Here is a 14,158-nt window from a genome sequence, read left to right on the forward strand (position 1 = left end):
TTGTAGGATGGGGCATGAGGTAGGACATTCTCCAGAGCTGCCCAACCTTGCTTCTTGCTGTGATGGAGATGTTCCATGATGTGCTGCCCAGCAGCATAGCCATTAGCCACCGGTGGCTATCCAGCACTTGAAGCATGAGGAGTGTTCCTGAGAAAGTCAAGTTTTTTATTTTATGTAATTTGAATAACCGTGTGGGCCCAGTAAGTACCATATCAGCACAGTACTATTGTGAGGACTTGCCTGGTGTGGGAAGAGGTAGAAAGTTTGGTAGAGCAGAGGAGTGACTTCATCTAATTCTTACTTTCCCAATCTGGGTGACAGACTGTAGAGCATCCTGTTTTGTCTTAGGATAAGATAATAGGACATTTAAGTAACTTCCTTTCTTTTGTTTCTGAATCCTTTTAGCGTCTAGGAGTACACTTTGATGAATATTCAGGAGAATCATTTTATTGTGAAAAATCTCAAGAAGTCTTAAAATTGCTGGACAGTAAAGGACTCCTGCAGAAAACAATGTATGGTCAGGTTACTGTTCTTTAGTAAAGTTATTTCTTTGGGAAAAAATGATATAGTCTCTCAGTAAGAACAACAGAATGTGGTGTGCAACCTTCCTGGCATTTTTTTTGTAGTGCTTTTTGCTGTTCAAAGTACTTTTCCACATATGGTCTTCTTGCTGCCATGACAAAATCCTGGTCAGGTTGGAAGAAAAGTTGTTAATCTGCTTTTTACGTGTGAAGAAACTGAAGCACGGAAAGTACAAATGACTGGCCTAATGTCAGACAAGTTGATGTAACTGGAAAAAGGAAATAAAACTTACATCTTACTTAGCCCTGCCTTTTTAAAAAACCACATCCTGTTCAAAATGGATTTAAGGCATATTATGTAAATAGGTATAATACAAGCTTTTGAAAGAGTAAAATGAGGAAATCAGGAAGCGAGGGCAGAAAAAAATAATACAGAATCAGGGATGATAATGGTATATCATCTAACACACTGCCTTACGGTAGATTTCTAATTTAGCTTTGAGCTTCCTGTCAGCCAGACAAACAGTACCAGTCATAGGAGCCCAGGCATCTGTAATACAAAAGCAAACCAGTTGCTTAGAAGCACCAGTTGTCATAGTACCAAAGAGCTTCTCTTGTCATCTTTACGAGGAAGACATGGAGAACACCAGTAATGTGCATAAGGCAGATTTTTGCATCTCCATCTACAGATTCTAATTTTTGACAAGGCAGGAAAGACAGTAACAAAATTCCATGGTTTATTATTCAAGGGTATTTTCTGGCATGTTAAAAATTAGCCCAATATTAAATGCTATAATTTGAATTAGAAGAATATGATGTTTCACAGTTAAACAGCTGAAATCTCATTTTTCAACTGGATATGCTAAAGACTTTCTAAGTACCTTATCCAGAGCTACAGAGTTTAAAAAGATAGGACAACTAAATATTAATTATAGCATACCCATTCTTAATAAATTCATGGTCCCATTCCTTGTTTTTCTTCATTTGGTTATACTGCTTATTGCTACGTAAGGAATAAAAAATAGCTTCCAGTTTGCCAAAGATAATGTTATAGATATTATACTTTTAAAGGGTCTTACTCTATTTCTTAAGAGTTATCTGTTTGCATTTCTAGAAAAGGAACAGCTATAGTGGATCTTTCTGGAAATGGTGACCCCTCCTCAATTTGTACTGTAATGCGAAGTGATGGGACTTCTCTCTACGCAACCAGGTTTGTATGTAATGGGGGAGTCAGCATCAGAATGTATGTGACTTCATGTGCTTTGTTGTAGGATCAGTGCTAAAACAGTCATTTTATCCTCAAAGCTGTTACCAAATCCTAGTTTCTAAATCTCTTGTTCTCATCACTTCAAGATGTATTTATTGGGCGAGTCTATCTCTGGCCGGTTATAGTTCCTGGAAAGGTATAACATCATCAGAAAAGTGACTGAAAAAGATTATTTACAGTTAGTTAAACATCATAGGATTTCCACAGCCAATAAATACATTGTTCTACAAACTGAAAACTGAGGTACCTCAACTATAAATATTTTCCTGATGTACATTGATAGGAAGTATATACTAGAAGGTGGTCATATTGGCTCAGTGGCATCCTCTGTAAAGATTCATCTACCATGCACATGAGTAGCAGTCCTCATGTAAAACAGGGTAAGGGAGAAGTAGGCCATGTTGCCTTTTTTTTTTTTTTTTTTTTTCCCCTTCCAACTCTCTGCTGACTGACTCCTAAGAACTGGAACTTACATCTTATCAAGCACATTTATATCTGGGACAAAGCCAATAGGAAGGAGAAGATAGGACCATAAAAAAGACACACAAGTAAACATGGCCATACTGAAACACTTTTGGCAAAAGGCTCTAGTGTCTTCCAGGCTAGAGTTTTATATTGGATCATAAACCCACTTTTATAGTATAATTAAAGTATTGATATTTATTGTTGTTGTTAACTACCATCATTTGTTCCAAACAGCTTTAAACAACCGTCTGATTCTCTTACTCTCCATTAGAAAATTGATCTCTTTACTTTCTATTACTTTTTGGCATTTCCCTTTATCATTTCCATGTAATTATAGTTAGGAGGTGAGAAGAACCTGTGTATCTAAGAGGCACATTTCTTTTTCTAGATGAAAAACAATAATAGAAAAAATATTTTGTGTCGGCCAATAATTGCTGGACAGATTAAAGAAACCTTGAGCAGGGGCGGCGCCTGGGTGGCTCAGTCGGTTAAGCGTCCAACTTCAGCTCAGGTTATGATCTCACGGTTCGTGGGTTTGAGCCCCGCGTCAGGCTCTATGCTGACTGCTCAGGACCGGGAGCCTGCTTCAGATTCTATGACTCCCTTTCTCTCTGCCCCTCCCTCATTTGCACTCTGTCTCTCTCTCAAAAATAGATAAAACATTTTTTTAAAAAAGTGTCCGCCCAGAATAGAGGTTCCATGTCATTTTAGTGGTCCTGATTTGGTTATTTTTCTTGGGCTGTCATTCATTAGGTCTAGATTTTTCTGTATATTTACCTTAATACCTATATGTTTCTCTTTGAGACAATAATTGTGTTTTTTGCCATTTGCCAAAATGTTTAGTGTTTCACCTTGCTCGAACTTTGTTTCTGCCCTTTCAGTGGGTTCTTATAGAATACATCAATACATGTGGATGTGAATTAGAAGAATAGTTATAACAGACAGAAGTGCAGGAGAATACTGGCAAGAGCACAGGGTGAGGCTGGGGACCCTCTTTGGGCTGGGTCCCTACTTTGAAATGAGAGGCCTGAACTAAATGATCTGGCATTCTTCCTGCTTTCAAATTCAGGTTTCACAAACTCAGCCTAGAGCTTTTCTTTATATTCTTCTCTTTTATTATTTCATTGGATCAAAAGGCTTCTCTTTGTTTTGTCCTTGTGTCAAACCAAAAATATAGTGGGGGTGTATATTTGTGACTTCATCTGGGGGATAATCTTCTATACTCGTGTTTCACCACCTTTGTTTTTTTGTTTTTGTTTTTCCATTATAATCCCTCTCAGGAGCCTTTTTAGCCTGTTTTTCCTGCTTGCCCACCTCAGGAAATGTTTGATACCACAGATCTCCTGTGCATCTGTATGTGTTGTGTGCACATATGTGCTTTATACTTAAAAAGAATAAGATTCTGTTGTCCCTCAGGAGCCAGTTTTTGCCTCCATTGTGAATGCATGCTCTATGTTCTATTAGGATTAGGAGATGGGCACTAATGATGTTTTGATGCTTTCCATCATTTCAAAAGATCTAGGACCTTTTAAAATCTTCCCAGTGTCATATATTGTTAACCAAAAATAGCTTTGATTTTCAATTTCAATATTTTCATAATTTTGACTTGAAATTTCACTGTTAATGGTTTGGTTTTCATTATTTCATACTAGATGCAAACTGAGTTTTTTATACTTAGAGAAAGGAGAGTTGAGTTTTTGTCAAAGGACTTTCTGGTCTTGTACAGTGTTTTAGAAGGTATTGCTTATCACTGATTCAAAACTTTTGAAAGTCCTTGTAATAGGAGAGTAGCTAAAAGATATCTGTTAAGTTACCACATCACCTGTGTTTTAAATATGTTAAGAAGGTATACTGCCGAAAAGTGACACTCAGGTGATTGTTCCCAGTACAGGCTTGATGAACAAATCATAAAACATTTACCTACAGACACTTTGCCTGGAGCTGCTTTAGTACTACTGCTTTTCCCAGAGCTTATATTTACTTATTTTGTCGTTGTTTTTTTTAATCTTTCCACTGTACTTTTATTATTGTTGCTTTTCCCAAAGCTATTTTTGTTATTATTACTTTATATGAAAGTATGGTACTAGGATTATATAATCATAAGCAGTATACCCTAGACTGTGGAGTAATAGGAGTTCTTAATTAGAAAAACCTCATTACTATTAAATATGTAAAGCAAATTTTTACCCAGATCTGCCTAGTAACTCTTAATTTATGGCCATATTTTTCAGAGATCTTGCAGCTGCTATAGATCGAATGGAGAAGTATAATTTTGATACAATGATTTATGTGGTAAGTAATCACAATAAAGAACAAAAGATTATGATCTTTACCTCATGAAAACTGCAAAGAAAGAAGTTAATTGCCATGTTGAAAAACTATGGAAAAATAATCTTGTCAAAATATAGAAGAAATTCAATGTTAGGTTTATTTAAAAAAAATTTTTTTATGTTTATTCACTTTTAAGAGACAGAGACAGAGCACAAGCAGGGGTGGGGCAGAGAGAGAGGGGGACACAGAATCTGAAGCAGGCTCCAGGCTCTGAGCTGTCAGCACAGAGCCCGACGTGGGGCTCCAACTCACGAACTGCGAGATCATCGTAAAAAAAAAAAAAAAATACCCAATTCAGGAAAATAGTTATGTGAAATGAGTATGTGCAGGTTACCATAATGTACTTTTTAAAAAATAACTATTTTAGGGGTGCCTGGGTGGCTTGGTTGGTTAAGCGTCTGACTTCGGCTCAGGTCATGATCTCACGGTGCGTGAGTTCATACCCCGCGTCGGGCTCTGTGCTGACAGCTCAGAGCCTGGAGCCTGTTTCGGATTCTGTGTCTCCCTCTCTCCCTGCCCCTCCCCTGTTCATGCTCTGTCTCTCTCTCTCTCAAAAATAATTAAAACGTTACCAAAAAAAAAATTTTTTTTTAAGTAAATAAAATAAAAATAACTATTTTAATAATTTAAGACAAGTTTTAAAATAGTACAATTTCCATGGACCCTTCACCCAGCCTTCCACAAAGAAAATATCTTAATATAACCATGGTATTTTATCTATACCAGGACACTGACATGGTAAAGACCTTAGTTAAAACATGTACTTGCGTGTGGGCCTAAATATATTGGGGGGAGGGGAGAGATCACATAACCATCACAACATTCAGAATAAAGAACTGTTCCATCATGAAGCAAACTCCATCTTGGGAACCACTTAATAACCCCCCCTTCCCCCTAACCCTAACCCTTGGCAATCATTGCTCTGTTCTCTATCACTACAGTTTTGTCACTTTGAAAAGGTTATATAAGTGGAATCACAGTAGGTAACCTTTTGAGATTGGCTTTTTTCACTCAGCAATAATGAATGCCCTTGAGATCCACCCAAGCTGTTGTGTGCATCCAATAGTTTGTTCCTCTTATTGCTGAGGGTTATTCTGGTCTTTTCTTCCCTTTCCTTCCTCTCCATGTGCAACCTCCCTTTCCCCTAAGAAAAAAAAGTTGCCATTATATACCTTATTAGAACTTAGCTTTGTCCTTCTTGGAGATAAAGGTTATGATAGCTGAAAGAGAAGGAATTTAAATAGAATATTCAAGAGATTAAAGTTCGTATTTCCTTCTGACTTGTGGAGTGCAGCTCTTATTATCTTGTAGAACACTCAGCTTAGACGTTCTTCTACTGGCATTCTCTCTGTGTGCTTATTTTAAAATACATCAATTGACAAGGACTCTGGTCTGTCAAAACTCAAATATTTTGATTTATGTCCAACCTGTTTTTGTAGGTTAACTTATCACTGTTGTTTTAAATACTTTTTTTTCCCCCAAGACAGATAAAGGGCAAAAAAAGCATTTTCAGCAAGTGTTCCAAATGCTGCAGATCATGGGATATGACTGGGCAGAAAGGTAATGTCAGCACAGTTCTTAACTGCCTGCTTAGGATCATTAAAGGTTTGTTAGGTCAGCCAAGTCCCAAAATATACCAGGTTGTTGAAAATTGTTATTCAAACTTCATTTCTTTGTTGCAACATATTTGCAAAGCAGATTTGTTTTTTACATTAATTTAATGTCCTTATTTCTAACTTACAAACATTTAATATATGTGTCTTTAGTAGACATCTGTTCTCAGTGGCTTGATGTCCAGAATTCGTAATCCCTCCTTTTATTTCACAAAGGCAACTAGTAATTTAATCACATGCTAGTGATTATCTGTACAATGAAGCTGTGTGTTTAACATCTTTTGTGGCATATAACAAATCACATCACATTTTAATTTGTTAATTTTGAAAAGCCCCTCTGTGAGAGTTAAAGTTCAGACTACTCTCTGAAAGGGTATTGTTACACACTTTGATCATCAGTTCTTTTCTCCTTCATTTCAGGTGCCAGCACGTGCCCTTTGGAGTGGTGCAGGGAATGAAGACTCGAAGAGGAGAGGTTACTTTTCTGGAAGATGTTCTAAATGAGATTCGATCAAGGATGCTACAGAACATGGCTTCTATTAAGAGTGAATTCACTTTATTGTTACAGTCACAACTTACATGCCACTTTTATGTTCTTCAGACTTCTGTGCAGTGTGATTTGTTATGACTGTCCCTCTCTTAATTTTCATTAACCTTGTCAAAAATAGCTTGCACTAATTAGAGGTGCCAGAGGTTTTAGACTTGCTGCTTGGTGTCATTCAGTTCAGTAATCTGCACTGATACAACACTAGACCTCTTTCATGGACAGCTTCAGCATTGTCATTCCACTGTTGGAGTGCTTATGTGAAATTCCTATGTATGTAATAGGAAACAGGTCACAAGTCCTGGTGGCTTTGTTTAGCCTTGGAAAAGTAAGTACCAGCTTTATCTAATGTCTCACAAGGGATATTCATGAGAAAAACGAATTCATGTTTCTTTCCCTTTAATGTAGGCAGGGCAACATCTTTATCCAAGGTGAATTAGCCCAAATTAGGGAAGTAAACTGCCCACTCTGAACCTGTTTGTTCTTGCTGGCAGCGTATGTTTTTGGCAGATTTTATCTCCTTCAATCCCTGATTCTGAATGGTTTCATGTAGGTTAAAGATAGCTGCCTTTGTCTGTTTCAGCTACCAAAGAAGTGGAGAACCCACAGGAGACTGCAGAGAGGGTCGGGCTTGCAGCGCTCATTATTCAGGTCTGATAAGACTGCATCCTGTGAGACCCTTTTGTTTGGTACCAGAACAAATCCCAGCACTAAAGGTTTACTCTTGTCATTTTAGGACTTCAAAGGTGTGCTCTTGTCTGACTATCAGTTCAGCTGGGATCGTATTTTCCAGAGTCGTGGGGACACAGGCGTCTTCCTGCAGTACACGCATGCTCGCCTCCACAGGTGAGGGGAGTCTGCAGGGATGCATGAGCCGCTCTGTCCTTCCTAGGGTGAGGCTTGGTTGATGTGCTCCTAAGATCAAAGTCATATTTGCTGGGCTTCTCAGACATCTGTTCAAAACTAGTTAGAAGTACAGTGGACCACCTGTTAGGTTTGGTTTTTTTTTTAGGGGGGGGGGTTAAAATATTTATTGAGCACCTATAAAGAAGTGCTTTTGTATGTTACCTTATTCTGTACTCAGAATAACCCTGCCAAAGAATATACTCCCTTTTTCCGAGGGAAGTAACAGATTTAGGAAAGATTAAAGCATCATGATAAACTTCAATTAGGTGTCTTTGGATGACTTGTTTAATCCGTTGTTTTTAAACTTTTGATAACAGTTTGGAAGAGACTTTTGGATGTGGTTATCTAAATGATTTCAACACTGCTTGTTTACAAGAACCACAGTCTGTTTCCATTCTTCAGCATCTTCTCAGGTATGGGTTTTCTAGTATTTATCTAGTCTTCATCTGCCTAGTGAAATGACTGTTGGGGGTTTGCTGACCACTGGAGTGAATAAGCCAGTAACTAGCTCTTACCCCGTGCCCCTGCCACCAGACAGCAAGCGCTTTTCCTGGAGGTATGACCAAAAAGCAATTTATCTGCCCTTTGAGGGCAGACAGAGGACATAGTCAAGGTCAATCCTTGGGACTTAAAAATATTATCACTGCTGAATCAGCACAGATGCCTGCCTAACATCTTCTGGGTCATGGTATGAGAATAGAAAGCCTAGTAAAGCATAAATTTTTAGTTTTGGAAAGGCTCATCTTCTCCTCACCCTCTTCAATAAGTGACGGGGAATCTCTGCCTTTGTACAGCTTCCATGAGACCATAATCCTTCATTTGCTACATGGTTTTAATTCACAGTCTCAGATGAATATCTAATTGATGCCCCTACACTGGGCAAGAGACCATACCTTTGAGCTCTTTCAAGCTTTGTTGGTAAAGCCAGACTTGTCAGGAGATACTAGTCTCTGGAAAGGGATGTGGGTAGTTAACAAGGCAGTTTTCTCTAATTGCCACACAGTGGTCAATGACTCTTTCCTGGGATCAGGAGTCAGTTTTCTCACATTTGGCTAATCTGGTAGGAAAAATAAGCCAACCTTGTTTCCTTGGCATTGAGGGTAGACTCTGTTTGTTAGTTCCTAGATTATGTTCCTAAACATGGCTGGAGGCTTTTTACATTCAGTTTAACAGCCATGATTTGAGTCCTTGTTCTGGGCTAGGCCTAAGGGATATCAAGATGATTTAGAAAGTACCTGCCATCAAGGAATTTGTAAGAAAGAAAACTGCGCCTTTACCTTCAAATGCACCCAAGGTCCTTTTTCATATATACCTTCTACTCTTAATGATTTCAAGTCAGCCTTACATCCAAGATCTTAACAGCTTAGTGTAATACGTGCACAGTCTTCCTCTGCCAACTGCTGCTGTCATGTTTCTTTTAGGTTCGATGAAGTGCTTTATAGATCATCTCAGGACCTTCAACCCAGGCACATTGTCAGTTACCTTCTAACTCTAAGGTACCTATAACCTTGCTGTTTTCAGGTATTAAAGACCTCTGAGACCTGATCTGAAAAAGGACCTTTCTTCTAAAGTCTTCCTATAAACAAACCCCCGGCCTAAAAAATGAGGTACTTTAAGTTATAGGAATTCTTGCTTCATTTTTGCAAATCAGCAATTAATATTCATTTATTCATGCAGTGATATAAGGTACAGTCATTGAGTCTTTTTAACAGGAACTAACAGCTTTGTCACGGGTGGTTACATAACAGTACGTGTGTGTTAAGATAGAGCGAACATAAGAGACCATGTTAGGGCACTCAGCCCAGCCTTGATGGATCAGAGAGGGCTTTTTGGAGGCGAGGAGTTGATATTAATCAGGAGAAACAAAGTCGCAGAAAAGGAAGAAAAAGCCCAGAGTTGAACAAGAAGATGATACTGAAGGAACTACAAGCATAGTCCTGCGAGGGGTGAGAAATGAGTGTGTACACACCTTTTTTGCATGTATTAGGGCATTTCAGCTTATTTTCAGGGCAGTGGAGTCCATAAAAAGATTTTAAGCATAGAAAAATTAGCCAGCCAGAGAATAGAGAATGAACTGGAAGGCAGATCAGTAACACTTGAATAGAAATTTCATAGTAGCTGTTTCAGAATTCTGAATAGAAGTTGAGTATCTTCTAGAGCAACAGCTGTTATCTTTCTATAAATCTATTTAAGAAAGGAAATACTTGCTTTTACTCAAGATTTACTGAAATCAGATTTATTGGGGTTTTCTTGATTATCCTATCTACCTGCCTTCCCCAGATTTAAATAAAAATTTTTTCCCCTTTAAATTCTACATAGTCATAGAGAAATAAAGAAGCCAGAAAGTCTTATTAAATGTCAGTTAAGGGGCACCCGGGTGGCTCAGTCAATTGATCGTCCACCTTCAGCTCAGGTCTTGGTCTCGTGGTTCAGTTCATGAGTTCGAGACCCACATTGGGCTCTCTGCTGTTAGGCTGTCAGCATAGAGCCCACTTTGGATCCTCTGTCACCCTCTCTCTGCCCCTCCCCTGCTTGCACTCTCCCCAAAATAAATAAATATGTATTTTTTTTTAAGTCAGTTCATCATTGAAACAATGTCATAAGCATCATTTCTCTGGCACATTGTTGTATTTGCTGCTATACCTGAACAGAAAAGATGCTTTAAAGAGTGGCCCATGTTTGTGCGGTGTTTGTATTTGATAGCTAGTCTCTACCCCACCTCCTCACCATGCAGAGGGGGAAGTCCAGGCCACATTATACCTTTCATCCTAAAGATGCCTAAATGAGAAAAAACTATTAGAAAGGAATCCCCTATCTTTATAAAACACTGAAATCACCACCTTAAGAACTTAAGGTATTAGGACCAAAATCTAAAGCTTTAGTTTAATGTGTTTTACTTTTCTTATTACAGAAATGCAGTGATTCAAGTCTCAGCTTTCCAATGTTGGATACATCTTTTAATGGAGCTAGGCTTTGATTTCTTTAAGTTGAGGCAATAAAATACCAAGCTTGCATGTTACAACAGGAAATGACTTCTGGTCTTCATTTCTCTCTTCCCGTTTCAGTCATCTTGCAGGTATGGCACACAAGACACTGCATATAAAAGACAGTCCTCCTGAAGTGGCTGGGGTACGTTAAGTGTTTTCTGTGTTATCTTTAGCATCCTCAGGTTACTATTACTGAGTCTTTCTTGTAAATGTTTCTAAAATAGCATCTCGTTTAACTGCAGTAGTATACTTATAGACTCAGGTGGTACTTAGAATTGGGCTATAACAATCAGTGTTTTCAGATTTTCCAACACACTGGACTTTGAAACACATTTTCCTAAGAGTGAGGAGTTCCCCATATCTGAAGCTGGGCTGTATAACGATAGTGTCACTCCCACTCCCCAACTCTTGGGGTACCAGTCATACTATAAATTACAGGATGCTAAATTTGTTTTTCCTTACTGACAGCAAATCTTAGGGCACCCTGAGATACTGTTCCTACTTTAAATTAGAAGAAAATTAAAATTACTCTTAAAGATACTCTTCTTTACTCATGTATTGTTAGCCTGTTGTTGAACATTAATCATCCTTTGTTTTATTTTATAGGCCAGACTTCATCTTTTCAGAGCTGTGCGTTCTGTGCTAGCCAATGGAATGAAACTTCTTGGAATAACACCTGTATGTAGGATGTAATTTCTAATTAAAATAGCAGCTTTTTAATTATTGAATTCTAGTTCTCTATTCTTATATGCTTTGTTTAGAATTTAAACTATTCTGTATCAGAATCTATATTTTATTAAGCCTAAGTGATTCATCAACTTATTAAATCCTTATCTTAAAAAATCATCTGAGTTCCCTCATGGTCCATAAGTACTAAACAGAGTTTTGTAAAACTAACTCAAATCTTCTAAAATTCACTGCGGTCTAATGGGGATAAAGGATTAAACTCCAGCTTGAGGTTTTTTACAGTGTCATTCTTCCAGAAACTGTTCTCATAACTGAGATTACCTAATGTTCACATCAGATAAAACTGATGAAAACATTTCAACTGTCTTCTAATAATGGCTAGTTCTGAATCAACTTAGGGACACCAAAATTAAGCTTTTTTGCTAATACAGATGAGAACCACTCCCAGAGAACAGATCTTGTGCTTATCTTTCGTTAATCTGTACGGGTAGGTAACTCTTATTATGTGAACTTGGGAACTGAACAGATTTAAATAACAAGGAATTACTTACAGGTATGGTACCAGGATCTTTTTGTAAAAATTAGTCCATTAGTTAAACCATAATTTGAAATGGAGTTTCTTCAACTTTTTTTTTTTTAATGTTTATTTTTGAGAGAGAGAGAGAGACGAAGTGTGAGTGGGAGAGGGGCAGAGAGAGAGGGAGACAGAATCCTAAGCAGGCTCCAGGCTCTGAACTGCCAGCACAGAGCCAGACCTGGGGCTCAAACCCACGGACCGTGAGATCATGACCTGAGCTGAAGTCGGATGCTTAATTAACCGACTGAGCCACCCAAGTGCCCCTAAAATGGAGTTTCTTACACCATTTCTTTCATGTACCTGCATATCAACCAAGGATATTTTGCATGATTTGTTTAGGTAACGTGGGATGTGCTCTGTTTGATTAGTACAGCTATCCTCATCTGCCAGTATTTCCATTCAGGTCTACTATAATTTATCCTAAATGTTGCTACTAAAAATCTCCTGAATGCGAATGACAGTCATCTACTTTTACAATAGAGAAGCAATTTAGCATGAACCAAAACTTCTCTAATTGAATGAACACAGTTTTATATTGGCAAGTATGGTACACTTTCTTAGTCCTAGAAAAGACTTATCCATGCAGTCTCAATTTTAAATAAAGGTAGCTTTCACATTACTATTTTTTTTAACCTGTATTTTTGAGAAAGCACAAGTGGGGGAGGGGCAGAAAGAGGGGGGCAGAGGATCTGAAGTGGGCTCTGCGCTGACAGGCTAACAGCAGTGAGCCTGATGTAGGGTTCAAAGTCCTGAACAATGAGATCATAACCTGAGCCGAAGTCGGATGCTCAACCGACTGAGCCACCCAGGTCCCCCAATTACTAATTTTTACTTAAAGAATCATTAATATTTCCTTAGCACAAACTAGCCATGGAATAAAAATGTGTAACTGGAACATGTTTTTCATGTCCTATGTCCTTCTCCACTTGTTTGGAGAAACGTTCCCCCTTCCCAGATCTGTGGTAGCCACCTCAGTATTTGAACTTTGAGTGAAATGACACAGGGACAGTGATGGTTAGAGGCCAGTCTTTCCAAAAGCAGCTCCCTGAAGACTGTTTATGATCTCCTATAGCTTAGAGCCCTAGTTCTGATTGTAGTCTTTCTTATAAAGTATAAACTTTTTTTTTTGCTTCAGGTTTGCCAAGAGTTGGTTTATATGTCATCAGAGAACCCTAACTGATACAGTTCCAACATAGAAAAAATGAAAAATTTAATGTTTTTGGTGTTTTTTTTTTACATTTTGCATTATTTTAATGGTCATAATCATGATACAAAAAGTGATCACAGATTGCATATAAATAAATTAAGTTTATTGCTGAATTTCCCCATTAACATTATAGAAAAATTTTTAAAAACACTAAAATTTCACAAATTATTGACAGCCCAATAGTTTTAAACATACTTTATAAAAAAAAGTACAAAAGTGACATTAGAAATATTTTTTGAAGAAAAGTAGATCATCTAACAGCAAAGAAATACGAATCCAGACAATGAATGGCACAAATACAGCACTTAACAGGAGTACTCTGTCACCACCCAGAAGTCATTGCCTGCATTATGAAATAGATTCAGTTTGAGAAGTTAAACATTCAGTTTGTTTCTGAACTAGCCTGGCTTGGTTATGCCTCTCTTTTGTAAGAAAAGAGCTAGCTGGGTCTTACTGCTGCTGGGATGAAATACTGTACATGAATTGGAGAACAAGGAGGGGTCATCCTTCTCCCCTGGTTCCTGAACAAGAAAACAGTTCGTACAGAAATGGCTTTGGCACTTTAACCCTTAACCTTGTCCCAAACCTTGTTACTTGAATATTGTATCCTCACATGATTTTTTTGTAATAGCATACCCTCTCCATACTTTTTTATATACATTATATATACAATAAAAGTCTTTCATTCTGAAACAAAACAGGTTGACCCAAAACAGGTCACATTAAATCTTTGTAGCAGTTCATTCAGATAGCTTTCTTCTTAATTCTTATGACACAGTTAACATGTTTTTGTTTAAGCTACCTTCTCAGATTGACTTAAGGCTCTAGTTTAATGCAAACAGTTTTTGTCTTGGTAAGAGTCTTTTGAGGCTGAAATCACACACCACTAACTCTCTCTTTTGAAGTTGTTTCTCCCTGTTGGATGGATGTAGTGTCTTGTCTGGGTAATCCATAGAGATATATAGAAACACATACAAGAAGAGTACCCAGAGCAAAGGTGGGTGCTGAAAAGAAAAAAAAATTAATCTGTATCTGTGTCCTTAAAACCATATA

At 37.8% G+C, this 14,158-nt stretch overlaps 2 protein-coding genes across 10 annotated transcripts in view; one reads left to right on the plus strand and one right to left on the minus strand.

Annotated features, from left to right (window-relative positions):
- The window catches only part of RARS2 (arginyl-tRNA synthetase 2, mitochondrial), an 81,223-nt gene that overhangs the window by 55,865 nt on the left and 11,200 nt on the right, over positions 1-14,158 (plus strand). For 4 of the 8 annotated variants that reach the window (XM_053222481.1, XM_027057288.2, XM_027057286.2 and 1 more), the window contains 11 exons: positions 406-512; positions 1,636-1,731; positions 4,485-4,545; positions 6,068-6,144; positions 6,618-6,742; positions 7,325-7,392; positions 7,478-7,587; positions 7,965-8,060; positions 9,069-9,143; positions 10,713-10,776; positions 11,241-11,312. In XM_053222481.1, coding sequence (XP_053078456.1) covers positions 406-512; positions 1,636-1,731; positions 4,485-4,545; positions 6,068-6,144; positions 6,618-6,742; positions 7,325-7,392; positions 7,478-7,587; positions 7,965-8,060; positions 9,069-9,143; positions 10,713-10,776; positions 11,241-11,312 — 951 coding nt within the window. The other 4 variants (XM_053222478.1, XM_027057287.2, XM_053222480.1 and 1 more) reach the window with 4 other exon arrangements.
- SLC35A1 (solute carrier family 35 member A1) overlaps positions 13,187-14,158 on the minus strand; it is a 33,228-nt gene continuing 32,256 nt past the window's right edge. For both annotated transcript variants that reach the window (XM_015069527.3, XM_015069528.3), the window contains exon 8: positions 13,187-14,109. In XM_015069527.3, the coding sequence (XP_014925013.1) occupies positions 13,982-14,109 (128 nt within the window). In that variant the 3' untranslated portion in view covers positions 13,187-13,981. The remainder of the gene's footprint in view (positions 14,110-14,158) is intronic.

The sequence above is a fragment of the Acinonyx jubatus genome, chromosome B2 (genome assembly GCF_027475565.1).
Source record: "Acinonyx jubatus isolate Ajub_Pintada_27869175 chromosome B2, VMU_Ajub_asm_v1.0, whole genome shotgun sequence".
NCBI classification, from domain to species: Eukaryota; Metazoa; Chordata; class Mammalia; order Carnivora; family Felidae; genus Acinonyx; species Acinonyx jubatus.